Source organism: Dromiciops gliroides, chromosome 2 (genome assembly GCF_019393635.1).
Source record: "Dromiciops gliroides isolate mDroGli1 chromosome 2, mDroGli1.pri, whole genome shotgun sequence".
In the NCBI taxonomy this organism is placed as follows: Eukaryota; Metazoa; Chordata; class Mammalia; order Microbiotheria; family Microbiotheriidae; genus Dromiciops; species Dromiciops gliroides.
This window is the reverse complement of record NC_057862.1, coordinates 542,786,296-542,812,748: the sequence shown is the minus strand read 5'-3', so window position 1 is coordinate 542,812,748 and position 26,453 is coordinate 542,786,296. Positions and strand designations below refer to the sequence as shown.

At 37.9% G+C, this 26,453-nt stretch overlaps 1 protein-coding gene across 1 annotated transcript; it reads left to right on the top strand.

Annotated features, from left to right (window-relative positions):
- Positions 1 to 1,398: 1,398 nt before the first annotated feature.
- Positions 1,399 to 23,696, top strand: LOC122744010 (L-threonine 3-dehydrogenase, mitochondrial-like). Its single transcript, XM_043989300.1, has 9 exons — positions 1,399 to 1,551; positions 8,635 to 8,834; positions 9,468 to 9,510; positions 13,423 to 13,493; positions 18,263 to 18,412; positions 18,515 to 18,687; positions 20,174 to 20,264; positions 21,929 to 22,198; positions 23,383 to 23,696. Exons 2-9 carry the CDS (start codon positions 8,654 to 8,656, stop codon positions 23,520 to 23,522), a joined length of 1,119 nt encoding a protein of 372 aa, XP_043845235.1. The 5' UTR covers positions 1,399 to 1,551; positions 8,635 to 8,653; the 3' UTR covers positions 23,523 to 23,696.
- Positions 23,697 to 26,453: the final 2,757 nt, after the last annotated feature.

Sequence of the window (26,453 nt, the reverse complement as noted above, 5' to 3'; positions counted from 1 at the left end):
CAGTTATTTACCCCATGTATATCTTGCAAGTACATGGTCATCTACCTGTTTTTTCCCCATTATTATATGAGCTCCCTGAGGGAAGACTGTTTTTACCTTTCTTTTGTATTCCTAGCACATAAAATGCTGTCTAGGACATAGTAACAACTTAAAGTAGGAAAGATATAATAAAGTCAGGATGATGATCAATGTGTTCAAATATCCCAAGAGGTGTCATGTAGAAGAGAGAGTTGTCTTTTTTTTTTTTTCTGCTTGGTCCCACAAGACAAATTTGACTGATCAATGGAATTTACAAAGCACTGGAACCAAAAAGCCAAGCCTTGAAGCTCTGCTACAGAGAGTACAACTCTGATGGGCTGGTTATTGTTATTAGCCAAATGTACGCTTGCCTAAAAAGACAAATGTATGGAGAACTCACAGAAGGCAAGCTCTCACGTGGATGTCAGAAGAAGCAACATAAGGACACTCTCAAGGTCTCCCTGAAGAACTTTGGAATTGATTGCATGAATTGGGGGAGACTGGCACAGGACTGCCCAGCATGCCGTGCCCTCATCAGAGAAGGTGCTGTTCTCTGTGAGCAAAGCAGAATTGAAGTAGCTCAAAAGAAAGGTAAACCCAAATGTTTGTGGTAGAGCATTCTGAACTCGTATTAGTCAGATCAGTCACAGTTGGACACACTGTAACTTGACTTTTAACACAGTGATGTCATTGTGGTCCTCTTTGAGAAAGAAGGACAACAACTAATCAACGAAGCAGCAGACCAGGAAAAAGAAAGAACTTCCTAACAATTAGAGTTGGTCGGGGAGGAAGCATTTATTAAGCACCTGCTATGTGCCAGGTACCGCGTTGTTCCAAGGGCTCGGCATGCAAAGAAAGGCAAAAGAAGTTCCTGCTTTCAAAGAGCTCACAGTCTGACGGGGGAGACATGAAAACAACTATTTCCGAACAAAGAAATACAGGATAAACTGGAGATGATCCAAACGCGGAAATGGACTGCTTATTGGAGGAGTGAGCTCTGTTAGTGAAAATGTCCAAGTAGAGAATGGATAATACTCTTTCAAGAGATTTTTCTGTGTAGGTTGAAGGTTGGACTAGAGGATGTCGGAGGTTCCTCCCAATCCTAAGAAACCAGGTGGAGCAGAACAGGTGAGTTTGGAAAACTAGTCTTCCCTCAGCCCCTCACACTGCGCAAGGGCATTGCTATGACAACGCTAGGATCCCGGGAAGCAGGTGTAGATGCCCTGGTCACGCCCGTGGTAGGTATGACTAGAGAGACGATTGGTGGTGGGGGAAATGGCCTCGGGAGGGGATGGGCGAGGAAAACCGTAGCAGGAGGAGGGAGGCTACAGGACCCATTCTTCTTCCCAGCCTTCACTCCGCCTCCTGCTCTGCGCTGTGTCTACTCTAGCCCAGTTGAGGAGCGAGCGGACGGTCCCCGGGTCCGAATTCAAAAGCTCCAACTCTTGGCGTGGAGAAGAACCTGCCCAGAAGGTGAGCCGAGCGCATCTGGCAGGGAGGCGGCAGCGGTGTCGAAAGGGAGCGGCTGAGAAGGTAGGCTTTGAGTGAGTCCGGAGCCCATGATCTGAGAAGCTGAGCACCCTTGGGCCAAGTGGCCCAGGGAAGTTTCAACTCCTGCCTTTTCTGGAGCTTGTCCCTCGCAAGACACCTCGGGCTGGCTCTAAGTTGGTTCCGTGCGCAGGTCCGGGGTGTTGGAAGGTGTGGGGGGTGGCGGGGGTTTCGGACACAAGCTCTACCTCCGAACTGGACCGCTGGCAAGGCGGACGTGTCTTTTGCTCTACGCGACTGACCGGAGGACGCTAGGGCTCCCCAGGACGCCCGCGCCCTCGCTGTGGTAAAGGTTTTAGGCGCTCCCCCCCAGCCCCCCCGCCATGTCCTTACACTTCACAAGGAGAGGGTCTCTCCCCCCACACCTCACTTAAATAAAACTATTCTGGGCTAGCTAGCTGAACCCTTTGTGGCAGGGTGGGCTTGCCCTGGACGCTGTGGTCTTTTCAGAGCAGCCCTTTGGAGAAGGTTGGTATCTCTGTTCCCATTTTACAGGGAGATAAAATGAGGGAGTTTGGCAAGGAAATGGCAAACCACTCCAGTGTCTTTGTTGAGAAAACCCCAAGTGTGTTCATGACTGAAATGACTGAACAACGAAACCGAGGCGGTCATTCTGTGACCAGGCGTCACCACTGCCCCTGCCTGAGACCCCTTCTAAGTCTCCAGTGCCCTCCTCTGCCCCACGCAGTCTTGTCTTTTCCTTTATTATTTTGACCTGACCCGTTTTGGTCCGTTATGGATGCTGATCACTGTGGGTACGATGACCTACCATAAGTTACCCATTAATTGGGGTCTAACTCCCTTTTAGAGCTAATATCTGAATTAGAGCTTGGATCTTGGGTTTTTCTATTAACCCCTTTTTGCCTCCTACATTCCCCCCTTTTCATATACCTGGGGAAAAAGGATGAAGATTAATTCTTCTGTTACTGCTTCCTGCTGAGTGGGGGTGAAGTAGGGGCCCACAGGGGGTTTATGAATTGAGGGAGATGTAGGAACTTGTGTTACAAATGCAAGAATCACAATGCAAAGCACAAATGATTTACAAACAGACCAAGGGGCAACAGGGACCCTAATACAGACCAAATCTAATTTGACCCCAAATTCTATCCCACATCAAGATGAAGCCAGTGGATTATTTCTCAGAATAATGTTTAAAAACATACAATTAAAATATATAGTATTATAAAAGAAACATTATGATGAAATAAGTTATGAAAATAATTTTGTTAAAAGTTCCCAGGCCCCAGGTTAAGAACTGCTGAATTTTAACACATTTAAAGGATGAAGAAAGGTCATTATTATTATTATTATTATTATTTTTGCAAAAGTGACTTGGTATGCTTTAAAAACCTGAAGTTTTTAGAGGACAGTATTTTGTCACATGCTGGGGTAGATTTATTAGTGTAGTTTGATATTCTGGTTTTTGGAGATCTTATAAAGGCAGTTCTGGAAGAATACTATTTAGAGGGTTATTAGAAGCACCCTTTTACTAATAGGATTTGGTGATTTTGTGACTTAAATCCTGTTTTTAAATTAGTTGTATTAAAGGAAATTTTGTTTACTTGAAGTAAATTAAAAAAAAACTTGCAAGTACATATATATATATGTGTTTATGTATAAGATAATGATATATTATATAATATAAAATTATATGAGTATGTGTATGTTGCCCATATTTCCACCAAGGGGCAGCACAGATCATTCTTTGCTCATTATCGTTATGAGTTGAAGTTGGTAGGATGCAGGAATGCTGAAGTATTGACTGAGCAAGGTGGATCCAGATACATCTCAGTTAAATGTCAATTTTCTTACTAGCAGCTCCAGCAATATAGGATTTTTATTGTTCATATTGTATAAATGAAGTGTTTTAATTGCTAGTTTTGATAATGGGCTGATATTGTAAGTAGAGTTAATTGGTTAGAATTTGAGTTGACTTCTAAAACAGTTTTATTGCACAAAAAACTTTTGTATTGAATATTTATTGGCATTTTCCACTCATTTGTCATCTTTTCTATTTTGATCAGCAGAATTCTTAAGTGAGCCAAGGTTTTAGGATAACTTCTTTAGTAAGTATAGTTTGGTTCTGTATTAAGATAAGGGATTTGGTAGAAGCCTAGGGGTCTGACTTGATTGACTTAGTAGTGTTTGAATTGGGTGTGAATGAGGAACTACTAGGTACCCACTTAAAGGTGATTAGATTTTAGCCAACCCTGAGGTCAGTGTGTTCTCAGAGGCTATGGACTGTGACATCAACAGGAGACCACTTTCAGCCAATCAACTTGAAGAACCTCCCATTTCTGGGAGGACAGGAAGGAAGAAAATTGAGGCTGGCAGACAGAACCTTTCTCTTTGGTTTGGGACATCAGCTTGGTGGCAGGACTTCACGTGGGCGGTTAGGAAGGCTAGGATTTCCATGCCATAAGGAATCTGTCCTCAATCCTTCTCTCTCTTTACTATCTTATATCTTTTAATAAACCCTTAGAAGCCTAAACTCTTGGTGAATTTATCAGTGATTTTAGCCAGTTTCCCCCAAAACTGGGGGAACATATTAGAACACACACTTAGATTTTTAAACCACACAGTTCAGAATCTCTTCCATCATAAACCATAAACTGGCTGTTTGAAAATGTAGTCAACAAGTGTTTATTAAGCATCTGCTGCATGTCAGGCACTATGGTAAATATTGGGATACGAATACCAAAAAAAAAAAAAAATCAAACAGTCCCTACTATCTCTCTTCAGTTAGAAGCAATGAGGATTAAGTGACTTGTCCAGGGTCACACAACTAATAAGTGTTTGAGGCTAGATTTCAACTCAGGTCCTCCTGACTCCAGGACCAGTGTTTTATCTACTGCGCCACCTAGCTTACCCTAAGCCTATATTTTTTAAAGGGAGATAGGTACAAGTATTTATAGAATAAGATAGTTACTCTCTTGCAGCTGGAAGACTCAAAGATTTTGTGCAGAAAGTGCTGGTTTAGTGGCCTTTTAAAGGAAGAGAGGGATTCTGTGAGGCAGATATAAGGGGAGTGCATTCAGGCATGAAATACAACCTATGCAAAGGCACAGAGATGGGAGATAGAAGACCTTCCTTACAAGGCAAATTTGACTGATGAAGCTTGCAGTAAAAGCCATTATGGTACAGAATAACTGCAGTTTTCTCAATTGAGGAAAAGAGAGGGACAGCAGATTCATTTGGAACATTAGGAAGGAGCAGTTGTTGATTTTACTTTTGGGAGTATACTCATGTTTTGAGTTTCAAAGAAACTTATATTTGGTATGTTAACAAAAATATTTAGAATTAGTATCATTATTATAGCCTTGTTTATTCTAAAGAGAATTAATCCAAGTTTGGAATTTATGACTTTCCTAGATAAATATTTGAGAATATAGGACCACTTTCATCTGATTATTGAAAGCCTTGATCTTTTTGCTTTTCTTCAGCTTAAATTAGTTTTTATTAAACTTATAAAAGTTCAATGTTTCAAATAAATGTTTATTGGTATTAGAAATTTTTGTAAAAGATTTTGAGCAATCTGCTATTTCTTGTGAAAAATAGTTTTTACTATTCTAGAAGAAATAAAAGACAGAATTGTTAAAACTCTAACAAGTCATACCATCCTTAACTTGGGTACATATTTTAATAATGTAAAAGTTTAAAGAAAAAAAAACCTTTTCAGGAAGGTGTGTGTGTGTGTGTGTGTGTGTGTGTGTGTGTGTGTATGTATGTATGTGTGTGTATGGGGTAATAGACATTTAGGTAATTCTGCAGGGAAAATTAAGATACCACCTGATTAAAATGTAAAGAGCAATTAAAATATCAGAGAAGATAAATGGTGCTGTATTAGACAAGTGTAAATGATGCCATTTTGGACAAAAGTGCTGGAGAAATGAAATAAAAAGGTATTCGAATATAGTTGTGATTTTCTTAAGTGCCAACATGGTTTAATAAATTTTCTACCTAAGAGGAATTTTATAGGTTACATTTCCCTGTCTTCAAGGGGATGCTTACATTTCTTAATTTTTAAAAAAAATTGTGATTTTTAGCTAAGAATTATGACTGCTTTTATTTATTTATTTATTTATTTGGTGAGGCAATTGGGGTTGTGACTTGCCCAGGGTCACACAGCTAGTAAGTGTTAAATATCTGAGGCCGGATTTGAACTCAGGTCCTCCTGAATCCAGGGCCAGTGCTCTATCCACTGCGCCACCTAGCTGCCCCTGACTGCTTTTATTTTAAAACCAAAACTTAAGTTGAACTGGGATCTCATGTTTATTTGCCTGACTTTCTCTCTTCCTTCTCTCTCCTTTATTTCTTTGAATTCTACCTCCTTGTGTGGGTGAGACATAGAACAAGCTTTTTGGCTGCCAAAGAGATGAGGGGATCTTCTCAAAATATCTTTTTCTAGATTTTCCTTCAATTTTATATGGTCATAATACTGTAGTGCATAGGATTAGGAGATTCAGGGAAGAAAAGTCCACTTTAAAAAAAATTAATTACCTCCATTCTTAAGGTTCTAATGATTAAAAATAATGAGACATGATATCTGGGTAATTTAACCATTTTACTAATATGTCTGGCAGAGTATTAATAAAATGAGATTTATGGCTGTCTCTCTCAGACCCAAGACCTCTCCTCCTGGTTGGGCCTGGGTTCATATACTATTATACTATACTACTGTAGGATGTCCATCACACAACAAACAAATCTAATTAGTTAGCATTATTCAAATGTAGTTGGTTGATGTGATTTAGAGGTGGTTATAATAAAATTATTTCTAGAGATGACATCAGGGAAAGAAACCCCTCACCCAAGTTGCTCAAGGAAAAGTCCATTTACTAGGTGTGATTTAATCCCATCTGTCCTTCCACATCAGTCCTAGACAAAAGAATCTTTTTTTCCTTTTGTTCCTCAGAGTTTGTCCCAGATAAGATTTGATGAAATTTCTATAGGAGGACTGGACTTTCTGGAGTGAGGGAAGAGGGAGAGGGAGAACGGATTGAGAAAGTGATCTCTGGGTCCCCAAGAAATAGATTATTAATAATTATTTTCTCACAAGATAATCTGCCAGTTTAGTAGAGGGCGGATTGCTATATTGTTGTCGATTATTTTCAAGCCCTATGTAAAATAGGCTCCAGTCTTTCCCTTACTTTTAGTTCTAGTTTAAAAAATGAAGAAATAAAAAGTTGTTTCAAGGGCAAAAATTGCCTAAAGAAATTTTAAAAACCTAATGACAAGTCGGATTGCCCTCAAGTTAACCTGAAAGCCTTCAGCACTCAAAAACAAGCAAACAAACAAAAAAAGTGAATTGCTGGTTTGCCTTTTAAAATCCAGATATAGGGGCAGCTAGGTGGCGCAGTGGATAGAGCACTGGCCCTGGAATCAGGAGGACCTGAGTTCAAATCCGACCTTAAGACACTTGACACTTACTAGCTGTTTGACCCTAGGCAAGTCACTTAACCCCTCATTGCCTTGCAGGTTTCTTTTTTTTTTAAGTGAGGCAATTGGGGTTAAGTGACTTGCCCAGAGTCATACAGCTAGTAAGTGTCAAGTGTCTGAGGCCGGATTTGAACTCAGGTCCTCCTGATTCCAGGGCCAGTGCTCTATCCACTGCACCACCTAGTGGCCCCTCATTGCCTTGCAAAAAACCCCAAACCCCCCCCCCAAAAAAACAAAACCCACAAACAAAATCCAGAAATAGTTTGGGAACTTTTTAATATTGTGCTTTTTGCTAATTAAAACAAGAATATCATTTTTACCTCTTAACTGTGCCCATATTCGATATTTACCAAAGTTATCTTAAGTGTTTCTAAATGTTATCTCATATATATATATATATATATATATATATATATGTATATATATATATCTTTTTTTTTTTAAGTGAGGCAATTGGGGTTAAGTGACTTGCCCAGGGTCACACAGCTAGTTAAGTATTAAGTGTCTGAGGCTGGATTTGAACTCAGGTACTCCTGACTCCAGGGCTGGTGCTCTATCAGCTGCATCATCTAGCTGCCCCCTATAGTGTTATCTTAAACTTCCAAAATAGATTTCGTAATGAAAGAGGTGTTCATGTAGGACTTTGATTAAATTATGTGCAGTCTTTTTTATTCTTTGCAGATTAAATTATATGACTTTTAACATTTTTACTCTTTAGGAAGAAGGGACTATATGGAACCAGACTTAGCTTTGAAAAAAAGTTGACTTGTACACGAAAGATTAGCATTTCCTTGTCTACGCAGCAAGTTGCCACCAGGAAAATGTAATTTTAGCTAATCTGAAAACAAAAAGACTTTTACCTCATTGGTTTGTCATATCCCTACCACGTTAAAAGCCTTGGAGTACAAATTCCCTTTTAACATTGACTTTGTATCACTACCAGAACAGAGAATTAAAATAGCTATAGTATTTGATAAATCATGATATGGTTTGGTTATTTTATATATACAAATACAGTCTGAATAGGAATCTAAAACTTTTGTACTCAAGTATACATATTGCAAGGGATGAGAAAATAGCATGTAGAGCCCTATTTCTAAGATGTAGGAGTAAAAATATTCATAGGCTCCCCAAACATATGAGTCTTTTCATCAGCCCATCTGCTTATCTTTCCATTATGAAGAAAGGAATGGTATTTATACTTTAAGCAAAGCTTCCTCTGTTTGGTTAATTTTAGAGATAGTATGTTTGAAACAGCATTGTCCTCTAGCATTCCATATTGAGGAACAGATTTTTTTTTTTTTGCAACTAGCCAACATTTATTAACTCAAAGTATTAACTTGGATCAACTGACAAATTGGAAAATATGTTTTAAGCCAAAAGATCTACCTAATCCCCGTTGTGGAAATAATATCTGCTAATACCTCATATAGTGACCCTGTTACACGTTAGTCCTTTTTTTTGGTCATCATTTGGCAATTTATTATAAATCTACAATCCCTTAAACAAATTTCTAATAGTTCGGTTTTTAGATTCTGGGCAACGATTGAGTATATTAGCCTGTGCCAATAGCTAAATGTGTTAATTGAAAGTGTCTGTGATACTTACTAACTCAGCTGCTCATCATAGGGATACTCAAAGGAGAAAAATGCCAGTTTGGTTGCTGCATCGAGTTGTCAGCCAGGTGCTACAAAGATCTGCTTGTCGGTGTCCAGCTTCCATAGTGCCTCTTCGGTTTCTGGGTATTTCACCTCGCCAGGTTCCATCTGATGCCAACTTTTATTCTGTATCTTTTTCTGATACAGAGCATCCACGAGTACTGATTACAGGTTGGTTTCCAGACTTTTTGATTCATTCTTGTTTTCAAGCATATAGGGAAAGATCCAAGTCAGGGAAAACTTTATGATTTTGTGGGAGTGAGTAGAAGGGACCCTGGGGCTGGATAAATAGATCTGGGATTCATCTGCACAGAGGGAACTAAGCTGGAGGTCATCAAGTGAGAGGAAGTAGAGAGAGCATTAAAGGTCCCTGGACAGATTCTTGGGGGATGCCCACAGTTGGGAGTGATGGGGACAACGATCTAGTAAAAGAGACTGAGAAGGAATGTCAAATAGGTTGCTTGGACTTGGAATCTTGGAGACCTGCGTTTAAATCCTACCTCCAATACTTGTGTGGTCTTAACCTCTTGGAGCCCCGGTTTTTTCAACTGTTTAAATGCGAATAATAATAATAACTGTAATATCTTTCACATGGTAGATGTCAGACTCAAAATAATAAATGTAAAATATGTAAAATGATAAATGTAAAGTGCTTGGCAATCTTGAAAGCAACTCTATAATAAAGTCTGTGGTTATTTTTAACATGTTTAACATGATAAAAACATTCTTGATGTAGATATTCCACACAAGGGTAATTAAAAGTTGATTGAATTTAATGTTCAATTCTCTTTTCTTCCATTTCAGGGGGTCTTGGACAACTTGGTGTGGGACTCGCTAAACTTTTGAGGTAAAGAAACCTAAAAATTTAACACAAGTTAGGTAACAATTTCCCCCTTGTCCATTGCCTTAGATAAATCCCTTGATACTTTGGTTTGCTTATATCTAAATTGAAGGAAAGAGAAGGAAAGTGTAGAGAGACTTGACCGAAGAAAATGTAGAAATGGGACAAAGGAAATAGAGGAGAAGCAATGGAAAAGAAGAACTAAATGTATTATTTGGGGTAGAATTGGATAATTTTTTGTGGTGAGAGTAATTCATATTATATTATTATATTAATAACTAATTATTAATGTGTGATCCACCTTTTCCTTCCTATTTCTATTAAGCCCTAACTCCTGAAAAGATCAGTCTCTGAAGGGTTTAACTAAGTGACGAGATTACTTTTAGCTCCCAAGAACCTCACCCAACTGGGAAACCTAATTTTTAAACAGAATCCAATCTGGGTGAACCTTTGCCTTGGAGAGCAACACCCTGTCCTTAACTCCTTCCATTAGAGTTTAGGTCAACCCAACTCATGAAGGAGAAAACTACTGAGAAAAGCCAGTTCTCAGTAGGAAGAGCTGAAGGCTTTTAGCCCTCTTCCTCATTAAATATCCACTAGTCAGGGTTAATTTTCATTTGTCAGGGGAGTTCTGTTAGGAGATATACACACCTGATTCAAGGTGATTCAGAGTCTCTCTTGGCATCTTTGGTTACTGAGAGAAACCACTGACTATCAATTTATTTATTACAGGTTAGCCTAATTAACAAATTCATTACGAATTACCTGAAAACATTCTCTCTCTGGGGGTTTTATTCATCACAGTAGAAATGGAGTATTGTGAATAAAGAAGTCATTAGGCATCGAGTGGACAGAGTGATGATGAACTTGAAGTCAGGAATATCCAAGTTCAAATCCCTCCTGACCCTTAGCTGTGTGATCCTGGGCAACTTGCTTAACCCTTCTAATCCTCAGTTTCACCATCTGTAAAATAGGGGTAATAATTGAATCTTCCTAATAGTCATGAGGGAGAAATAAGATATGTAAAGTGCTTTGCAAATCTTAAAGCACTATAGAAATGCTAGCTATTATTAGGTTTAGAAGGGGGACATCATAACTCTCCTAAAATTTACAATTCTTATTAAAATGAATGTATTACCTGAGTTCAAATCTAGCCTCAGACACTAGCTGTGTGACCCTGGGCAAGTCACTTAACCCCAATTGCCTCCAAAAAATAAAATAAAATGAACGTATTTGAACAATGACCACAAAGGTAATCATTCAACAAGCATTCCTTAAGTGAATGAAAAAAAATCCCTATTCTCAAGAATCTTGCATTTTGTTGTACATGTAGAAAGATATATAGAATAAATAAGAAAATAATTACAAGATAGTTAAAACGCAGATAGTGAAAGAAGGTATTCTCGCAATTGGGATCAGTAAACACTTGATGTGGTGATGGTGATGTTTGTGTGGTGTCTTTAAGGAAGGCAAGAATTCTGTGACCCAGAGGGGAAGAAAACCTGTATTTCAAGGATGGGGGATGGATGGCCCAATTGGATAGTAAGTATAGACGGAGTGCCATATGAAAGGAACAGGAAGAAGGCAAGTTTGGCTGAACTGCAGAGCACAGGGAGTTGAATATTATCCAAAGAGGCCTAAAAGATAGATTATTATTGTTGTTCAGTCATTTCTACCATGTCTGACTCTTTGTGACCCTATTTGGGGTTTATTGGCAAAGATACTAGTGGGGTTTGCCATTTCCTTCTCCAGCTCATTTTACATATGAGGAAACTGAGGCATACAGGGTCAGGTGACTTGCCCAGGGTCACACAGGTAGTGTCCGAGGCCAGATCTGAACTCGGGTTTTCTTGACTCCAGGCCTGGTGCCACTTAGGTGTCCTAGGTTATAAAGGGCTTCAAAATCTCCATCCCCATACCCCCAAAGAATTTATATTTTATTCTAAAGGCAATCAGAAGCTACTGAAGTTGAGTAGGGGAATGATGTTTTAGCAGCAGCATAGTGGATGCACTGGAATGGTGAAAAACTTAAGACAAGACCAAGGAAGAGACTGGTATAGTCAAAAAGCAAGAAAGAAGTAATGAAAGCCTGCATTAAGATAGTAGCTGTGTGAATAGAGAGAATGGGACAGATTTGAGAAATGGTATAGAGCTATAAAAAGACAATATTTGGCAACTGATTAGGTACATGGGCATAATATCTATGATGAACCAGCAAAAGAGACCTAGATGGAATGGTAAGACAGGTGGGAGAACCAGGAAAAAAAGGTAGTGTCACAAAAATCCAAAAAGGAGAGAATATATAGAGGGAAAAGGTGGCAAGCAGTATCAGATACAGCCCTAGAGGTCAAGAAGAAAGAGGACTAAGAAAATACCATTAGATCTAGTGATAATTATCTAGAGATAATTGGTAGGGGGCATCTAGGTGGTGCAGTGGATAAAGCACCGGCCCTGGATTCAGGAGGACCTGAGTTCGAATCTGGCCTCAGACACTTGATACTTACTAGGCTGTGTGACCTTGGGCAAGTCACTTAACCTTAATTGCCCTGCAAAACAAAACAAAACAAAACAAAACAAAAAAAAACCCCAAGAGATAATTGGTAATAGTTCCAGTTGAAGTCAGATAACAAATTTGTGATAGTACCCAGTAAGCTTGGTTGGGTGGACTCTTCCACCTCCATTCAGCAGCATGTGAGTAGGAGCAGTAGAGGCAGATGGTGGTAATCCAAGGCTATGGTTTGACAATGAATGAGAGGCAAGAGAATAAGAGGGAAGGAATTCTAGAATAGATGACAAATACAATTGAATTGGCTAACTAGGGGGTTGAGATTAGGAAGGGAGAAAAGTAAAATCAGTCCTGAGGGACTGAAGGGATTAGAAGTTGATCAGGGCAAATAATAGATTTAGGAGGAGTGATATGGCAGTAGGAACTTATGATGAGATAGAGGAATGTCAGTTTTTGATTAAGAAAATAGAATATTAGGGGACAGCTAGGTGGCACAGTGGATAAAGCACCAGCCCTGGATTCAGGAGGACCTGAGTTCAAATGTGGCCTCAGATACTTGACACTTACTAGCTGTGTGACCCTGGACAAGTCACTTAACCCTCATTGCCCTGCCAAAAAAAAAAAAAAAAGAAAGAAAATAGAATATTTGTGGGTGACTATGAGATCCTGGTATGACTACTACTGTGTGACTAAGATGAAATGCAAGAGTAGGTAATAGGATTTATGGAAATTGAGGAACTGGGAGGTTAGGGAATTTAAGAGAGCATTTTCATGAAAGCTGAGAACCTTTTATATAAGCACAGGAGTTGTGGAGAAGAGGAATACAGTAAGTTGGGTGCTGAACTCCTTGAAAAAGGAGGGAACATGACCTGTGTGCTGGTATAGAATAGCCACTGTGAGCATATGGGGTGAAATATTTGTGTAGAATGGACATCAAAAGGGAGGTTGTTGAATGGTTTTGACAAAAGGAAGTAGTAGTGGGGGAGAAAGGAATATTTCAACTCCAGAACCGATGAGAAGGTAAAGCCAATGCTGGAGAGGATAGCGAGGAATGTAGTGTGTAGAGCTGTATGCAGGAAGCTGGGTCTCAGAGAGTAGAAGCAGATGGAGTGTGAGAGGAAGAGGTCAAGATAATGGGAAATTTGTTCATGATGAAATGGGAATTCCAGAGGCACAGGAGAAAAGAATAGGGTTGCAGTGGGACATGGATAGGGTCAAGATGATGAAGAGAGATGAGAGAACAAAAAAAAAAGTTAGGGGGTTGAGCATAGTTTGCTCCTCTTAGGTAGCTGGTGATTAAATTATTCAGGGGAAAGCAGAATAATGAGTTGGACTTTGCTCACCATAGTGGTAGTAGCGGGTAGTAGATGAACTATAATGCTCACAGTGCTAATTGTTTTTTTTTTCTCCAGAAAACAATTTGGAAAGGACAATGTGATCTTGTCTGACATTAGGAAACCTCCCAATCATGTTTTCTATAGTGGTAAGAGTCTTGGCAAGTCTATTTTGGAGGGGTCGGGGAGGAAAGAGGAGCTATTTGGTTGTCTCTCAAGTTCTCCATGTGGTTAAACACATAAAGAACTAATACCTTTGGGAAACCTTAAACTTAGATCTAAGAATGAATGAGTCTAGGGAATGCCTTTTTTTTTTTTGTCATGTGCTTTCTGAAATCTTTTTGCTTTATTTTTAAATTTTGTATCTTCAGTGTATAACAACTGTATGGTCTGGCATGCAGTAGTCAATAGATGCTTATTGAATGGACGCTGTTCCCAGGAGAAACTTTAAAAGCTTTCAAACCTATGCATTCTGAATCTGTCTTAGTGTGTTGTTGTTGTTGTTGTTGTTGTTGTTTTTAGCAAAAAACATTTGGAAAAAATAAAATAGTTACATGTAAAGGTAGTTTTCAACATTCATTTTCATAAAATTTAGAGTTCCAAATTTTTCTCCCTCCCTCCCTCCCTTTCCTCCCCTCTCCACAATACTGCAATCAGGTTATGTATGTACAATCCACAAGTGCTCTTTTTATCAGTTCTTTCTATGGGGGTGTTTAGTAAGCTTCCTCATTAGTCCCTTGGGATTGTCTTGGATCATTGCATTGCTGAGAGCAGTTAAGTCATTCTGCTGCTGTCACTATGCACATTGTCCTCCCAGCTCTGCTCACTTCACATGAGTCTTTACAGGTTTTTCTGGGATCATCCTGTTTGACATTTCCTATAGCACAAGACCATTCCACCAGAATCATATAGCACAACTTCTTCCTCAATTGTAATGGACATTCCTCAATTGATGGACATTCCCTTGATTCTCAATTCTTAGCCACCACAAAGAGTTGCTATAAATATTTTTTGTATAATTTCCCCCCTTTTCTCTTTTTCATGATTACTATTGTTAACTGTTTCCCTTCCATCCTATTCCCTTCCCCATGATATTTATTATCCATCTTCTTTCATCCTATCCCTCTTCAAAAGGGATTTGCTTCTGTCTGTCCCCTCCCCCAATCTGCCCTTCCTTCTTTTGCCCCTCTCTCTTTATCCCCTTCCCCTCTTATTTTCCTGCAGGGTTAGAGAGATTACTCCACTCAATTGAGTGTGTATGTTATTCTCTCCTTGAGCCAATTCTAATGAGATTGAGGTCTTTGAGCCTTTTCTGATGAGCCCTGCTCCTCTCCCATCTCTTCCCCCAGTCCATAAGCCTTTTCCTGTTTCTTTCATGTAGGATTTCACCTCTGTCTTTCCCCCAGTGCATTCCCCTCACCCCTCAATTTAACCCTAAAGATGTCATCATGGGGGCAGCTAGGTGGCACAGTGGATAAAGAACCAACCCTGGATTCAGGAGGACCAGGGTTCACTTGACACTTGACACTTACTAGCTGTGTGACCCTGGGCAAGTCGCTCTCTGAAATCTTACAGTTGCTTGTTCAAGTGGTACAAGAACAGGACAGTTCTTTTGAATTTGGCTGATCTCCAGTCACAGTAAAGTTTTAGGATTAAAGTCTAGTGGATTGTTTGTTCTTTTGATTTCTGTAATTGATTATATTAAAATTATCTTGTAGGATCTGAGTTAGTAAAAATCAAAGGCAAAAAAGGAAGTAGTTTTATTTATGAAGTAATGGTAGAAGGAACATAAAGCTCAGAGGAGTTATTGTTTCTCAATAGGGTGTTTCCTAAACTGTGAAACATAAACTTTTGTCTGCTTGGTGTTAAAATTTCTAAGGCAAGATACACCAGCTCTTCTACTCTATAATGACCACATTCTCGAGCTTTACAGAAGTTTTTATGTCTACTGTTACTTGGATCTTCTCTCCTTTTATGTAAATTAATTCTTGTCTTTTGTTCTGTGGAAATAAAGATTTAACACATCATGAACTATGTTTATATTCTTGGATCTTTTTCCTTTTGAAAAAATAATCTGTTTTCTGATTATCTTTTGTTTTCACATTACCCATGTTTCTAAATATGTCTTTCCTTCTCCTTTGGTATCAAGGGACCATCCCTTGTAATGAAGATTAAGAAAATGGGTAAAAAAAAATCAATATTCTACATCTCTAGTCTCTCACTTTTGCCAAGAGAGAAGGGAGATGTACTTCTCCGCTTGGGGACCAAGCTTATTGACCTTAATTTTTGTTTTGTTTTTGTTTTTGCAGGGCTATGAGGGTTAAGTGACTTGCCCAGTCACACAGCTAGTGTCAAGTGTCTGAGACCCAGATTTGAACTCAGGTCCTTCTGAATCCAGGGCTGGTGCTTTATCGACTGCACCACCTAGTTGCCCCTGACCTTAAGTTTTAAAAGGCTTTACATGTCTGGGTAATGTGGCTTATAATGCCTATTCACACACACATATATTTCTTTACACAAGTATACAGTGTTCTCCTATTTGTGTTTTTTTTCCCTAAGAGTTTTAGCACTTATCTTGAAATAGGCCTTTGGATAGAGATACTTGATATTTCTATTTTTTTCTTTTTGATTACATTTGACAATTATTTATTAAACACTCTGTTAAGCACTATATGTTGAGTATGGCTAAGTTCTGGGGAAGATACAAACAGTCATTGTTTATAATCAGGTATAGGGATATGACATTATTACAATAAAAGTACAGTACCTAAATTCATTAGAGAAGTTTGGATAAAGTGCTGTGTGAAATAGGAGGAAAGAAAAAAAATGAAGGGATGATGTGGAAGTGGGAAGATGTATTAGGAATCTATCACAAAATTCCAGGCAGTAATGGTTACCTTTAATAGAATGGTAGCATAGATGGAGTGGGCACAGACAATATTTCAGGGGTAGAATTGATAGTTGATAGATGTTTATTGAATTGAATTGAACTAATAGGACTTGGATATGAGAAATAAGGAAAAGGGATGAGTCAAATTAAATGTCAAGACTTTGAACTTGGGAAACTGGGTAGAGTGGTGCCTCTGACATATAGAAAAGTCAGAAGGATGAGCAAGATTTTAGGGAAAGATAAGTTTAGTTTTTTTGAGGTGTGTTTGGGACATCAGAATGAGGTACTATGTAAGCAGTCAGCATGTGATTCAGGAGCTGGGAAGAGAGGTCAAGGCTAGAGATAAAAAATTTGGGACTCATGCATAAAGGTAATGGTTAAAATCACTTGAGAGTGAATGAGATTCTCAAGGGAAAGAATATAGATAAGAAAAGAGAGATGTGGACAGATACTTGGAAAGTAAATCTTTAGTGCTTGGGGAGCCTCCTTAGTGACCTCAGTCATTAAGTAAAGAAGGCAAAGTAGAAGATGCAGGAAAGAATAAGTAAGAGAGGAAAGACTATCTAGAACAGGGGGAAAGGGGGAACCAGTAATTTTAGATGTTATGAAGAGGTCAAGGATAATGAAGACTGGAAAAAGAGCCTATTTATTTGTTTTAAAGATATTGGGAGCTTTAGTTAAATGGCAGGGCGGAAAGCTAGATTTAAAAATGAATGAGTGGTGAGGAAGTGAAAGAAGCAGACGTAGACCAGTTTTTCAAAAAGTTTTAAGGGAAGCAAGAGATGGGATTGTAGCTGAATGGGTAGAAGAGCTAAGTTGGAAGACTCTCTTTTTAAGGGCTGAGGAGACCTAAGCATGTTAGCAGGCAGATGGGAGGGAGCCAGTGGAGGAGAGACTGAATATGAATGAAGAAGAGGGAATGATTGCTGGAGTGAGGCTGTTTTTTGTTCGTTTGTTTTTGAGCAAGGTTTTGTAAAAGGTTGGAGGGAATGGGATCAAATCACAGGGCTTTGGGAATAAGGATACCTCTTTCTGTGGAAAAAAGGGAAAGAAAAGAGTATGAAAGCTGCTGCTGCAAAGTTTGGAAGAAGCAGAGAAAGGCAACTTTGGAAGCTCAACTGAATGAAGTCATGAAGTTTTAGGTAGCAGAATAGTAATTGGAAAGCAATAGCTTTTTTTGTTTGTTTGTTTGTTTAAGTGAGGCAATTGGGGTTAAGTGACTTGCCCAGGATCACACAGCTAGTGTGTTAAGTGTCTGAGGCTGGATTTGAACTCAGGTACTCCTGACTCCAGGGCAGGTGCTCTATCCACTGTGCCACCTAGCTGCTCCAGAAAGCAATAGCTTTTTATCCATGTCTTACATTTAAAAAAAATTTAAATGATTTTTATTAAACAAAAATCTACCTTTTCTCCCTTCCTCCTCTCTCTCCAATCTGAGAAAGAAAACCGGGGGCAGCTAGGTGGTGCAGTGGATAAAGCACTGGCCCTGGATTCAGGAGGACCTGAGTTCAAATTTTGACTCAGACACTTGACACTTACTAGTTGTGTGACCCTGGGCAAATCACTTAACCCCCATTGCCCCGCAAAAAAAAAAAAAGAAAGAAAGAAAGAAAGAAAGAGAAAGAAACCCTCCTGCTACAAACATTGTTAACGATGAGCTGTTTGATCATTTTTTTTGGTAATAAACTACTTAGGGTTATGAGTTAAGGCATAACTTAAAAATAAACAGCAGTGGGAAGCTTGTAGGGTGTAAGAATTCCCATTAAAAGTGAAAGGCAGGGACAGCTAGGTGACACAGTGGATAGAGCAGTGGTCCTGGATTCAGGAGGACCTGAGTTCAAATCCAGCCTCAGACACTTAACACTTACTAGCTGTGTGACCCTGGGCAAGTCACTTAACCCCAACTGCATCACCAAGAAAAAAAAGAAAGAAAGAAAAGTGAAAGGCAGAAGTTGTCAAGGTGTGTGCATGGGTCTTTTTTTATATTTGTAATTCAGTTGTGATATTCTAATTCTGCCTCTGTTGCAGGACCATTTATTTATTCTGATATCTTGGATTATAAGAACCTTCGGGAAATAGTGGTGAACAATAGAATTTCATGGCTCATTCACTATAGTGCCCTGCTAAGTGCTGTTGGAGAAGCCAATGTACCATTGGCAAGAGCTGTAAATATTACTGGTAAGCTTGCTTGGATCTTGTCCAATATGATTTGATCATTTTTTTCTAGTCCTTTGGTCAGGTGAAGTTTCTTTAGATCCTGATAAATATTATTTGTTTCAGGTTTGCATAATGTTCTGGACATTGCAGCAGAGCACAATCTGCGACTATTTGTGCCTAGTACCATTGGTGCTTTTGGGCCTTCTTCCCCTCGGAACCCAACCCCTGATCTCTGTATTCAGAGACCCAGAACCATCTATGGAGTGTCCAAGGTTCATGCAGAGCTCATAGGAGAAGTAAGCATTGCCTGACACAAAGACATTCTATGGGTAGAACACTTTTGAGCTCTTCTGAATTTTTTCACTTAAGTTTTAAATTGCTCCATTGAAACCCTATTCCAATGCTTCATACTGGTTTAGAGGTCGCTTTGCTTCTTTGAAAGCTATATTCGCTATAAGCTTTGGCAAGGTGAAAAGGCTTCAAGTGGGTGAGAAACTATATCTGTAGTCCAAGGACAAATATAGATAGCTAAGTTCAGAGATATCATCACTAAGTTATTTAATGAAGTCAGGTGATGTTTTTTGAGAGAGAGCATAGCAACTCTTGAAGATTATCTACTAAGTTATAATTAGGTTGTGATCCGTGTTGGTGGAGAAATGTCCACACTGGTAAACTAAATCACAGAACCTTGAAGTATTTTGAATGTCTAATGATTCATATTTAGGGAAGATAACAACAAAGTATTAACATTAGTTAAGCTTGTGTGTGGACTTACATGTATACCTTCAGTATAGGCTTTTTGGATTCTAGGTCCTTTTATCTAGTCTATTCCGCAGAATAGAACTATTCAAGAAATATTGAATATTTTTCTTTAGAGTATATCTGATACCATAGATAGCATCAGGATTTTAGAGTTGGAAGATCTGAGAGGTGGATGATCTGTTTTTGTTTTGTTTTGTTTTTGTTTTTTGTTTTTTAGTGAGGCAATTGGGGTTAAGTGACTTGCCCAGGGTCACACAGCTAGTAAGTGTTAAGTGTCTGAGGCCGGATTTGAACTCAGGTACTCCTGACTCCAGGGCCGGTGCTCTATCCACTGCATCACCTAGCTGCCCCGAGGTGGATGATCTTAAAGGTCATTTAGTCCAATATTTTCATTTTACATATGAAGACACTGAACTTCAGATAGCTAAAATGACTTAGATTAGGCTTCTCAAGAAACTCAGATTTTGAAATACTCTTGATACTTCACAGCTGTCATCTAAAGTGACACATCCATATTTGCAGTCTTTTCCTTTTCAGTATTCCTTCAGTTTTCAGTAAGTAATGAGTTAATTATAAGCCTTCAGGAAAATTATTAGTAGTCCTTCCTCACAAAAGGTTGCAAATTCCTACTAGAAACTTTTTTCTTCTTTTTTGGGGTACTTGCAGAAAGACAATCTTTTGCTATTTTATTTCCCATAGAAATTATAATTCTTTGTGATGACAAGATGTAATGTAAAGGTAAACTGCTTTAACTTCAGTATTTAGAATATGAAAAAAACCTTGTCTTTAGAGAGTTCTAACTGCTTTTATGTTTTTCTTTATTAGGAATTTGAGACAGTATTTCAATATATAAAGAATAACAAAAAGAACATTGTATATGAAATTGAACAATTACATTTAAAACATTTTTGAGCATAATAGTATAGAATCTTATGTTTCATCTTAGGAAAAGTAAGATTTCTCTTTGTCAGCTTTCTCTGAAAGATTTTAGTTTTTAAAATTTGTGTATTTCTTTGTTAGTACTATCATTACCGGTATGGCTTAGACTTCCGGTGCTTGAGGTATCCTGGAATCATTTCTGCGGACTCCCAGCCTGGTGGAGGAACAACTGGTAAGTTTTTGTATCTGTTTCTTAGTGTCCAAAACAGATTTTTAATTTTAATTTTTTTAAATTAAATTAAATTTTTTTCCAGTTACATATTACATATAAGGGTAGTTTTCAACATTTGTTTACACTGGATTTTTAGTTCCAAATTTTTCTTTTCTCCCCCCTCCCTTCACTCCCTCCTCCCCAAGATGGAAAGCAGTCTGATATAGGTTGTACATATGTACAGTCATATCAAACATATTTCTACATTAGTCATCTTGTGAAGGAACAATCAGAGCTCAAAGGAAAAACCTCAAACAAAAAAATCCAGTCCAAAAGTAGAAACAGTATAATTCAATCTGCATTCTTAATTCACAGTTCTTTTTTCTGGATGTTGAGAATATTTTCTATCATGAGTTCTTTGAAACTGCAAAACAGATTTTTTAAAAAAGGCTTTCACTTAAAGAATTAAAGTCATCTTGTGATCAGAACTTTCATGGGGAATATAAGACTATCATCTGATATAGTGCATTTTATTTTATATTGAAATTTTGTTTTTATAAGTTCATTCCTCATAATTCTTCATGTTGTTATTCCTCATAGTGTAGTAATATTCCATTTATGCATATACTCTAGTTTGTTGAGCTACTTCCTAGTTGATAGAAAAATGTAATCTATGTTCAGCTTTTTACAATTACATATTGTACTTTTATTTTCAAATTATTCTTTTCATACATTTGAGATTCCTTTTTGTCATTGACCTCAGAACCCATTAGTTGAAATCTGGGGCAATAGGATGGGTATGAACTGATGTTTCAGTGTTGTTTTAATTTGTACTTCACTCAATGATTTATTTTGTATAAGTACAATCTATTTTGCCATTTACGATTTTCTCCATCCTTTTTGTAAATGAATATTTATTGTCAGCAGAGCTCTGCTGCTACTTTCCTCAAATTTGTTAATGATGTGACATTCATTTCTTCTTTTGGAATTTATTGTGGTTATTGTTCTAACCCTATTTTCTCCCTTTTAAAAAATCCATTTTTGTTCTTGGGTTTATTGAACCCTCAGTATAGGCTTGTTGGATTCTAAGGTCCTCTTGTTTAGTCCAATCCACTGATCTACCTACTTTATTATTTTCCAAGCAGTACAAATAATTTTCATTGGTGTACACCTTCCATTTTTCTCCTACACCTGTCATCCCCAAGGAAAAGTACTTGACATAAGACTCTGATTGAACCCATTTAGAATAAGCCTATTACTAACTATAGTACATTACAAATTCTGTCCATATCTCAGGTTAGCCACACTTATTGCAAATATGTGGGACCTGGTGGTGGAAAAAGACATTGTTAGATCTCTACTATTCTTTGAATATAGTTCACTATTAATATTATTATTATAGGTTTTATTATAATCTATTAATATAGGTATATTGCATGACAGTTGGCCCTGATAATATTTCAGGAAATTAATTTATTAAAAGTTTTGGTTTTATGTACTCAATTTAACTACTAGATAACGGGTATGATTAGACTCCATCTCAGGAATATACTTGATAAAGTTGTTCTTCGAGTTATTTAAAGTAGGTTTTAATTTTAATATTTAGACGATAACACAAACTTTTTTTAGAAGATAAAGTTCTCTTTATCTCCTAAAACAAAAATCAACTAATGTGACTCTCTTAGATTATGCAGTTCAGATTTTCCATGATGCTATAAAAAGTGGCAAGTTTCAATGTAACCTGAAACCAGATACTCGGCTTCCCATGATGTACATTGATGATTGCCTCAGAGCTACATTGGAAATCATGGAAGCTTCTGCAGATTCTCTCTCCATGAGGACTTACAACATCAATGCCATGAGTTTTACTCCTGAGGAGCTGGCACAGGAAGTTGTCAAGCATGTACCCGAGCTCCAGGTCACATACAAGGTAGATGCAGTTTGCCAGGCCATTGGTGAGTACACTGCTATAACACCTAAAATAATCAGAACTAAGATTCTATTTTCATCACTTGTCTGACCATATCTCACTTAGAGCTCAGATAAGTTTAAGTTAGTGGAGAGCTGTAGACATCAGTGTTCTTCCTCTTAAGATCACTGTAGTCCTTGGAGGTACTGACAGAAGATAACCAGCTTTCTCATAGAACCCGTCAGAGCCAACAGCTAGCTTTATAACATTGGTAATGGGGAAACAATGAAAAAGGTTGATAGAATTATATATTCTCTATGGTGCTATTTTAAGCAGCTAGTTGGCATTTTACTACTTCTAAGGACTGGTTGTTTTAAAATTAAATTGTACATAAAACAAATATGAGTATGTTTCATGTTTTGAGTTGCTGTTCTAAGCAGCATTAGGGGAAATAGCTAACACTGGATGGCAAAGCTATAATCCAAAGGTTAGGCTAGAACATTAGGATAAAGGTAATAGGAAATTTAATGCAATATATATTGCATTAAATATGTAATTATTAAATTACATATATGTGTGTAAGTCTTACACAGGTTAAAAAAAATCAGCTTCCCAATTACATGAAAGGAAGTTAATCGCTATAGACAGTAGTTGGTTTGGAAATGTTCTAGGGGTTTTAGTCTTTTCAAAGTCAAGATGAGTCAGCTCTTTGATATGACATCTAGAGGAACTGTGATCTTAGACTGCATTAAGAGAAACATGGTGTCCAAAATGGTTCTACTGTACTACACACTGGTTAGATCACATTTAAATAACTGTGTTAAATTCTAGATGATACATTTTAGGAAATCCCATATGGACAAGCTAGAGAGCATCCAGAAGAGAGCACTGAGGATGGTTAGGGACACCAAGTTCATGCCGTCTTAAGCTCATTTGAAGGAACATCCTGGAGAAAAGGTTGAGAGGGTACTACCATCAAGTATCTGAAGGGTTCATGGGGAAGGAGAAATAGATTTGTTCTGCTTGACTCCCAAGGCAGAACTGGGAGCAATGGGTGGAAGGTTTAAACTACTTACTAAGGTTGAATTGCTTGCTCTTCAGGTTCCTATGAAAAAAGGAGTTCTGGCTGGCAGCATCGTCTTATTTTATTAATAGGTTTCCATAACACATAAATGTGAGTCTCTTATGCACATGTTATACTGGTCTTTTATATATATTTTTTCTTTCTAGCTGATAGTTGGCCAATGAATTTTGATGACAGCAATGCTCGAAAGGATTGGGGTTGGAAACATGACTACGACCTTCCTGAACTGGTGACAGCTATGTTCAATTTCCATACGTCTGAGTCAAGAGTTGCTCGTGCCAGTTAACCAAAAGTAATGGTTCCAGAATCCTCAGAGAATGTGAAATAAAAATTCTGAAATTAGTTTACCATGTTATAAACCTTGTAGCTTATGAATTATTTGAACTGAAGGACCGTAATTTAACAATTGCTCACGTACTTGGTAGGAGATTTCTCAAACTAACCTCACGATACTTTTAAAACAGAGTTTCTTAACCTTTGTGTGTGTGTCATAGAGCTCTCTGGGCAGTCAGCTTGGTGGATTCTATCATCCCCTTGTCAGAATCATGTTTTTAAGTTCCTATAAAGTAAAATGTAAAAGAATTAAAAGAAAACCAATTATATTGAAATTAAGATGTTTTTCTCACATTCAAAGTAATGGACTGAAATCTATCCATAAAACTTTTGGAGATCTGTGGATCTCATCTGATGGGGAAACAATTTTTGGGTTTAAGTATTTTAAATGTAGTAAAATCTATGTTATTATTGTGGGGACCAATTTTTAATTGGGGAGTGTTAGCTAAGCGGCTTGCCGCAATATTGGGGCAAGGAAGGAGACTGGCAGCATCCCTCAAAATAGAACAAGATTTAACAAGAACGAACTTAAAAAAAAAACCACAAACACGATCAGTAGGATCAAGGGAAAGGAAATAAAATGGGGAAAGGGAAATTATAATACCTGAAAAATACCACCGCCCAGGAATCAGCTGAAAATATGCAACAAACTGCCTGTCGCTTTCCAGCTTCCACCTAGAATGCCCAATTCTCCTCCCCCGAACCTAGAAACAACCCCACACAGTCCCAGCCAATGGGATGGCTGCTCTGACAGTCACATGACTGCCCTCACTAGGCTTCCAATCATTATAATTTTGCCAGGCCCATGTAGGTGTCAGCGAGTGGTGATGACTTGAGGTGCCAGAGCCCTGGTAACGGCTACAACCAGTGGGTGGAGCACTGTGCGGTTTGTGGAGGAACCCCAGGCCAGTGCTAGCTGAGGCATAAAAACCTCAAATAACAATTAATTCTTTACATTATAGAGGACCATTAGACCTTTGATGTTTGCTCAAACTTGCCCCATAAGACTCTTAGCAAAAAATAAAAATATATCTATATGTGGTTTTCTTCATCCTTGAGATAAATAGTTCTGATATATAGGAAACTGGAGTGTCATTGTTTAATATGTGGGATTGTTTATTTGATTTGTGGTGTTTTTTTGTTTTTGTTTTTGGAAGGGTAATGAGGGTTAATGAGCCCAGGGTCACACAGCTAGTAAACATCAAGTGTGTGAGGCTGGATTTGAACTCAGGTCCTCCTGAATCCAGGGCTGGTACTTTAACCACTGTGCCATCTAGCTGCCCCTTCATTTATGTTTTAAAGTAAAAGTAATGTTTTAAAAAAGTAATGAAACAGTTTTTTTGTTTTGGACTAGAAACATCAAAGGATATTAGCTTAAAAGACTTCCAAATAATACAATGACAGGTCAACAGTTTAAAAGATTTTAATTTTGTGACAGAATAGTAAGAATAGATTAAATGTATTTATCACATAAGGTTTATATATTACAAGTATTTATCTCCATTTTGGGAAACTGAGTCCCCAGGAGATTAAATGATTTGTCCATGGTCACACAGCTAGAATAGGGTTTGGAGTTGCTGACCAATTTAGGTCTCATGATGCCAAAGTCAACAATTTTCACTATGCTACTTTCCAGAAAAAAAATAGGGAAAAAAAGATTTGTATTAAATCCATAAAAATTAATTCCATATGAAAAAAAGATGACTTGATCATATGCTACTTTAAAAATTATTTCTAAGACATGATTTTATTTTTTTGGGTGGGAATATATACCATTAATTTCCATTATCTGGAAAAAAAAGTCATTTGAGCAGGAAAGTATTATACTTGTATTATTTCGGCTGCTATTTTCAGCTTCATTAGGAAAAAATACTAGAGTAATTTTAACTGAATGAAGGAAAGAATAAAAGCACTTATAGGGAAGTAAGGCAATCCCTGCTCACAAGAAGCTCATATTCTAATGAGAGAAGCAACATGTCCTTAGAGTACAGCAGCAAAGCAAATATTAATGACTCACTTAAAAATATTGTTTCAGGGGACAGCTAGGTGGCGCAGTGGATAAAGCACTGGCCCTGAATTCAGGAGGACCTGAGTTCAAATCCAGCCTCAGATACTTGGCACTTACTAGCTGTGTGACCCTGGGCAAGTCATTTAACACTTATTGCCCCACCCCCCCAAAATTTCACTGATTAAATCATAGATTTCTGATATTGAACCATTGACAGTGCAAGGATTTTGAGGGTAAGAACTTTCTTTTCCTGGATCTTCAGTAGCTGTGGTTGAAGCTTCTACAGGAACAGGTGTCAGGCTGCATCTCCACAGGGTTTCTTTCCCAATATGGTGGTTGAGGACACTTTCCTGGAAGCAATACCAAAAATTCCAAAAAAATTCCAAGGCTCTTGGGTTCAGGGTCCTGAGCTATTCCCCTCAGGTTCTGAGAGGAGATGGTGATCAAGGTGGTGGTTTGGCTTTTCTGGCACACGTTGCCTTCCTGTCTCTACAAATCAATGCTCATTTTCAGTTTATGATGCAATAAAAATTATGTGTAATAAAGGGCCATGGTTAGACCAAAAAATAATTGGAAACTGAATAATCTCATCCTAAAGAATGAGCTGGTCAAACATCAATTCATAGAAACAATCAATAATTTCATCAAAGAGAATGACAATAATGAGATAACATACCAAAACTTATGGGATGCAGCCAAATCAGTTCTTAGGGGAAATTTGTCTCTCTAAATGCCTACATGAATAAGATAAAGAGATCAATAAATTGGGCATGCAACTAAAAAAACTAGAAAGAGAACAAATTAAAAATCCCCAATTAAAAACCAAATTAGAAATTCTGAAAAACAAAGGAGAGATTAATAAAATTAAAAGTAAGA

What these genes read in the sequence shown, in the direction of transcription:
- LOC122744010 (XM_043989300.1), top strand. Translation starts at nt 8,654, where the DNA reads ATGCCAGTTTGGTTGCTGCATCGAGTTGTCAGCCAGGTGCTACAAAGA. An exon ending in AAGAGCTGTAAATATTACTG is followed by an intron (nt 18,413 to 18,514) that starts GTAAGCTTGCTT and finishes TATTTGTTTCAG; the next exon opens with GTTTGCATAATGTTCTGGAC. An exon ending in TGCAGTTTGCCAGGCCATTG is followed by an intron (nt 22,199 to 23,382) that starts GTGAGTACACTG and finishes TTTTCTTTCTAG; the next exon opens with CTGATAGTTGGCCAATGAAT.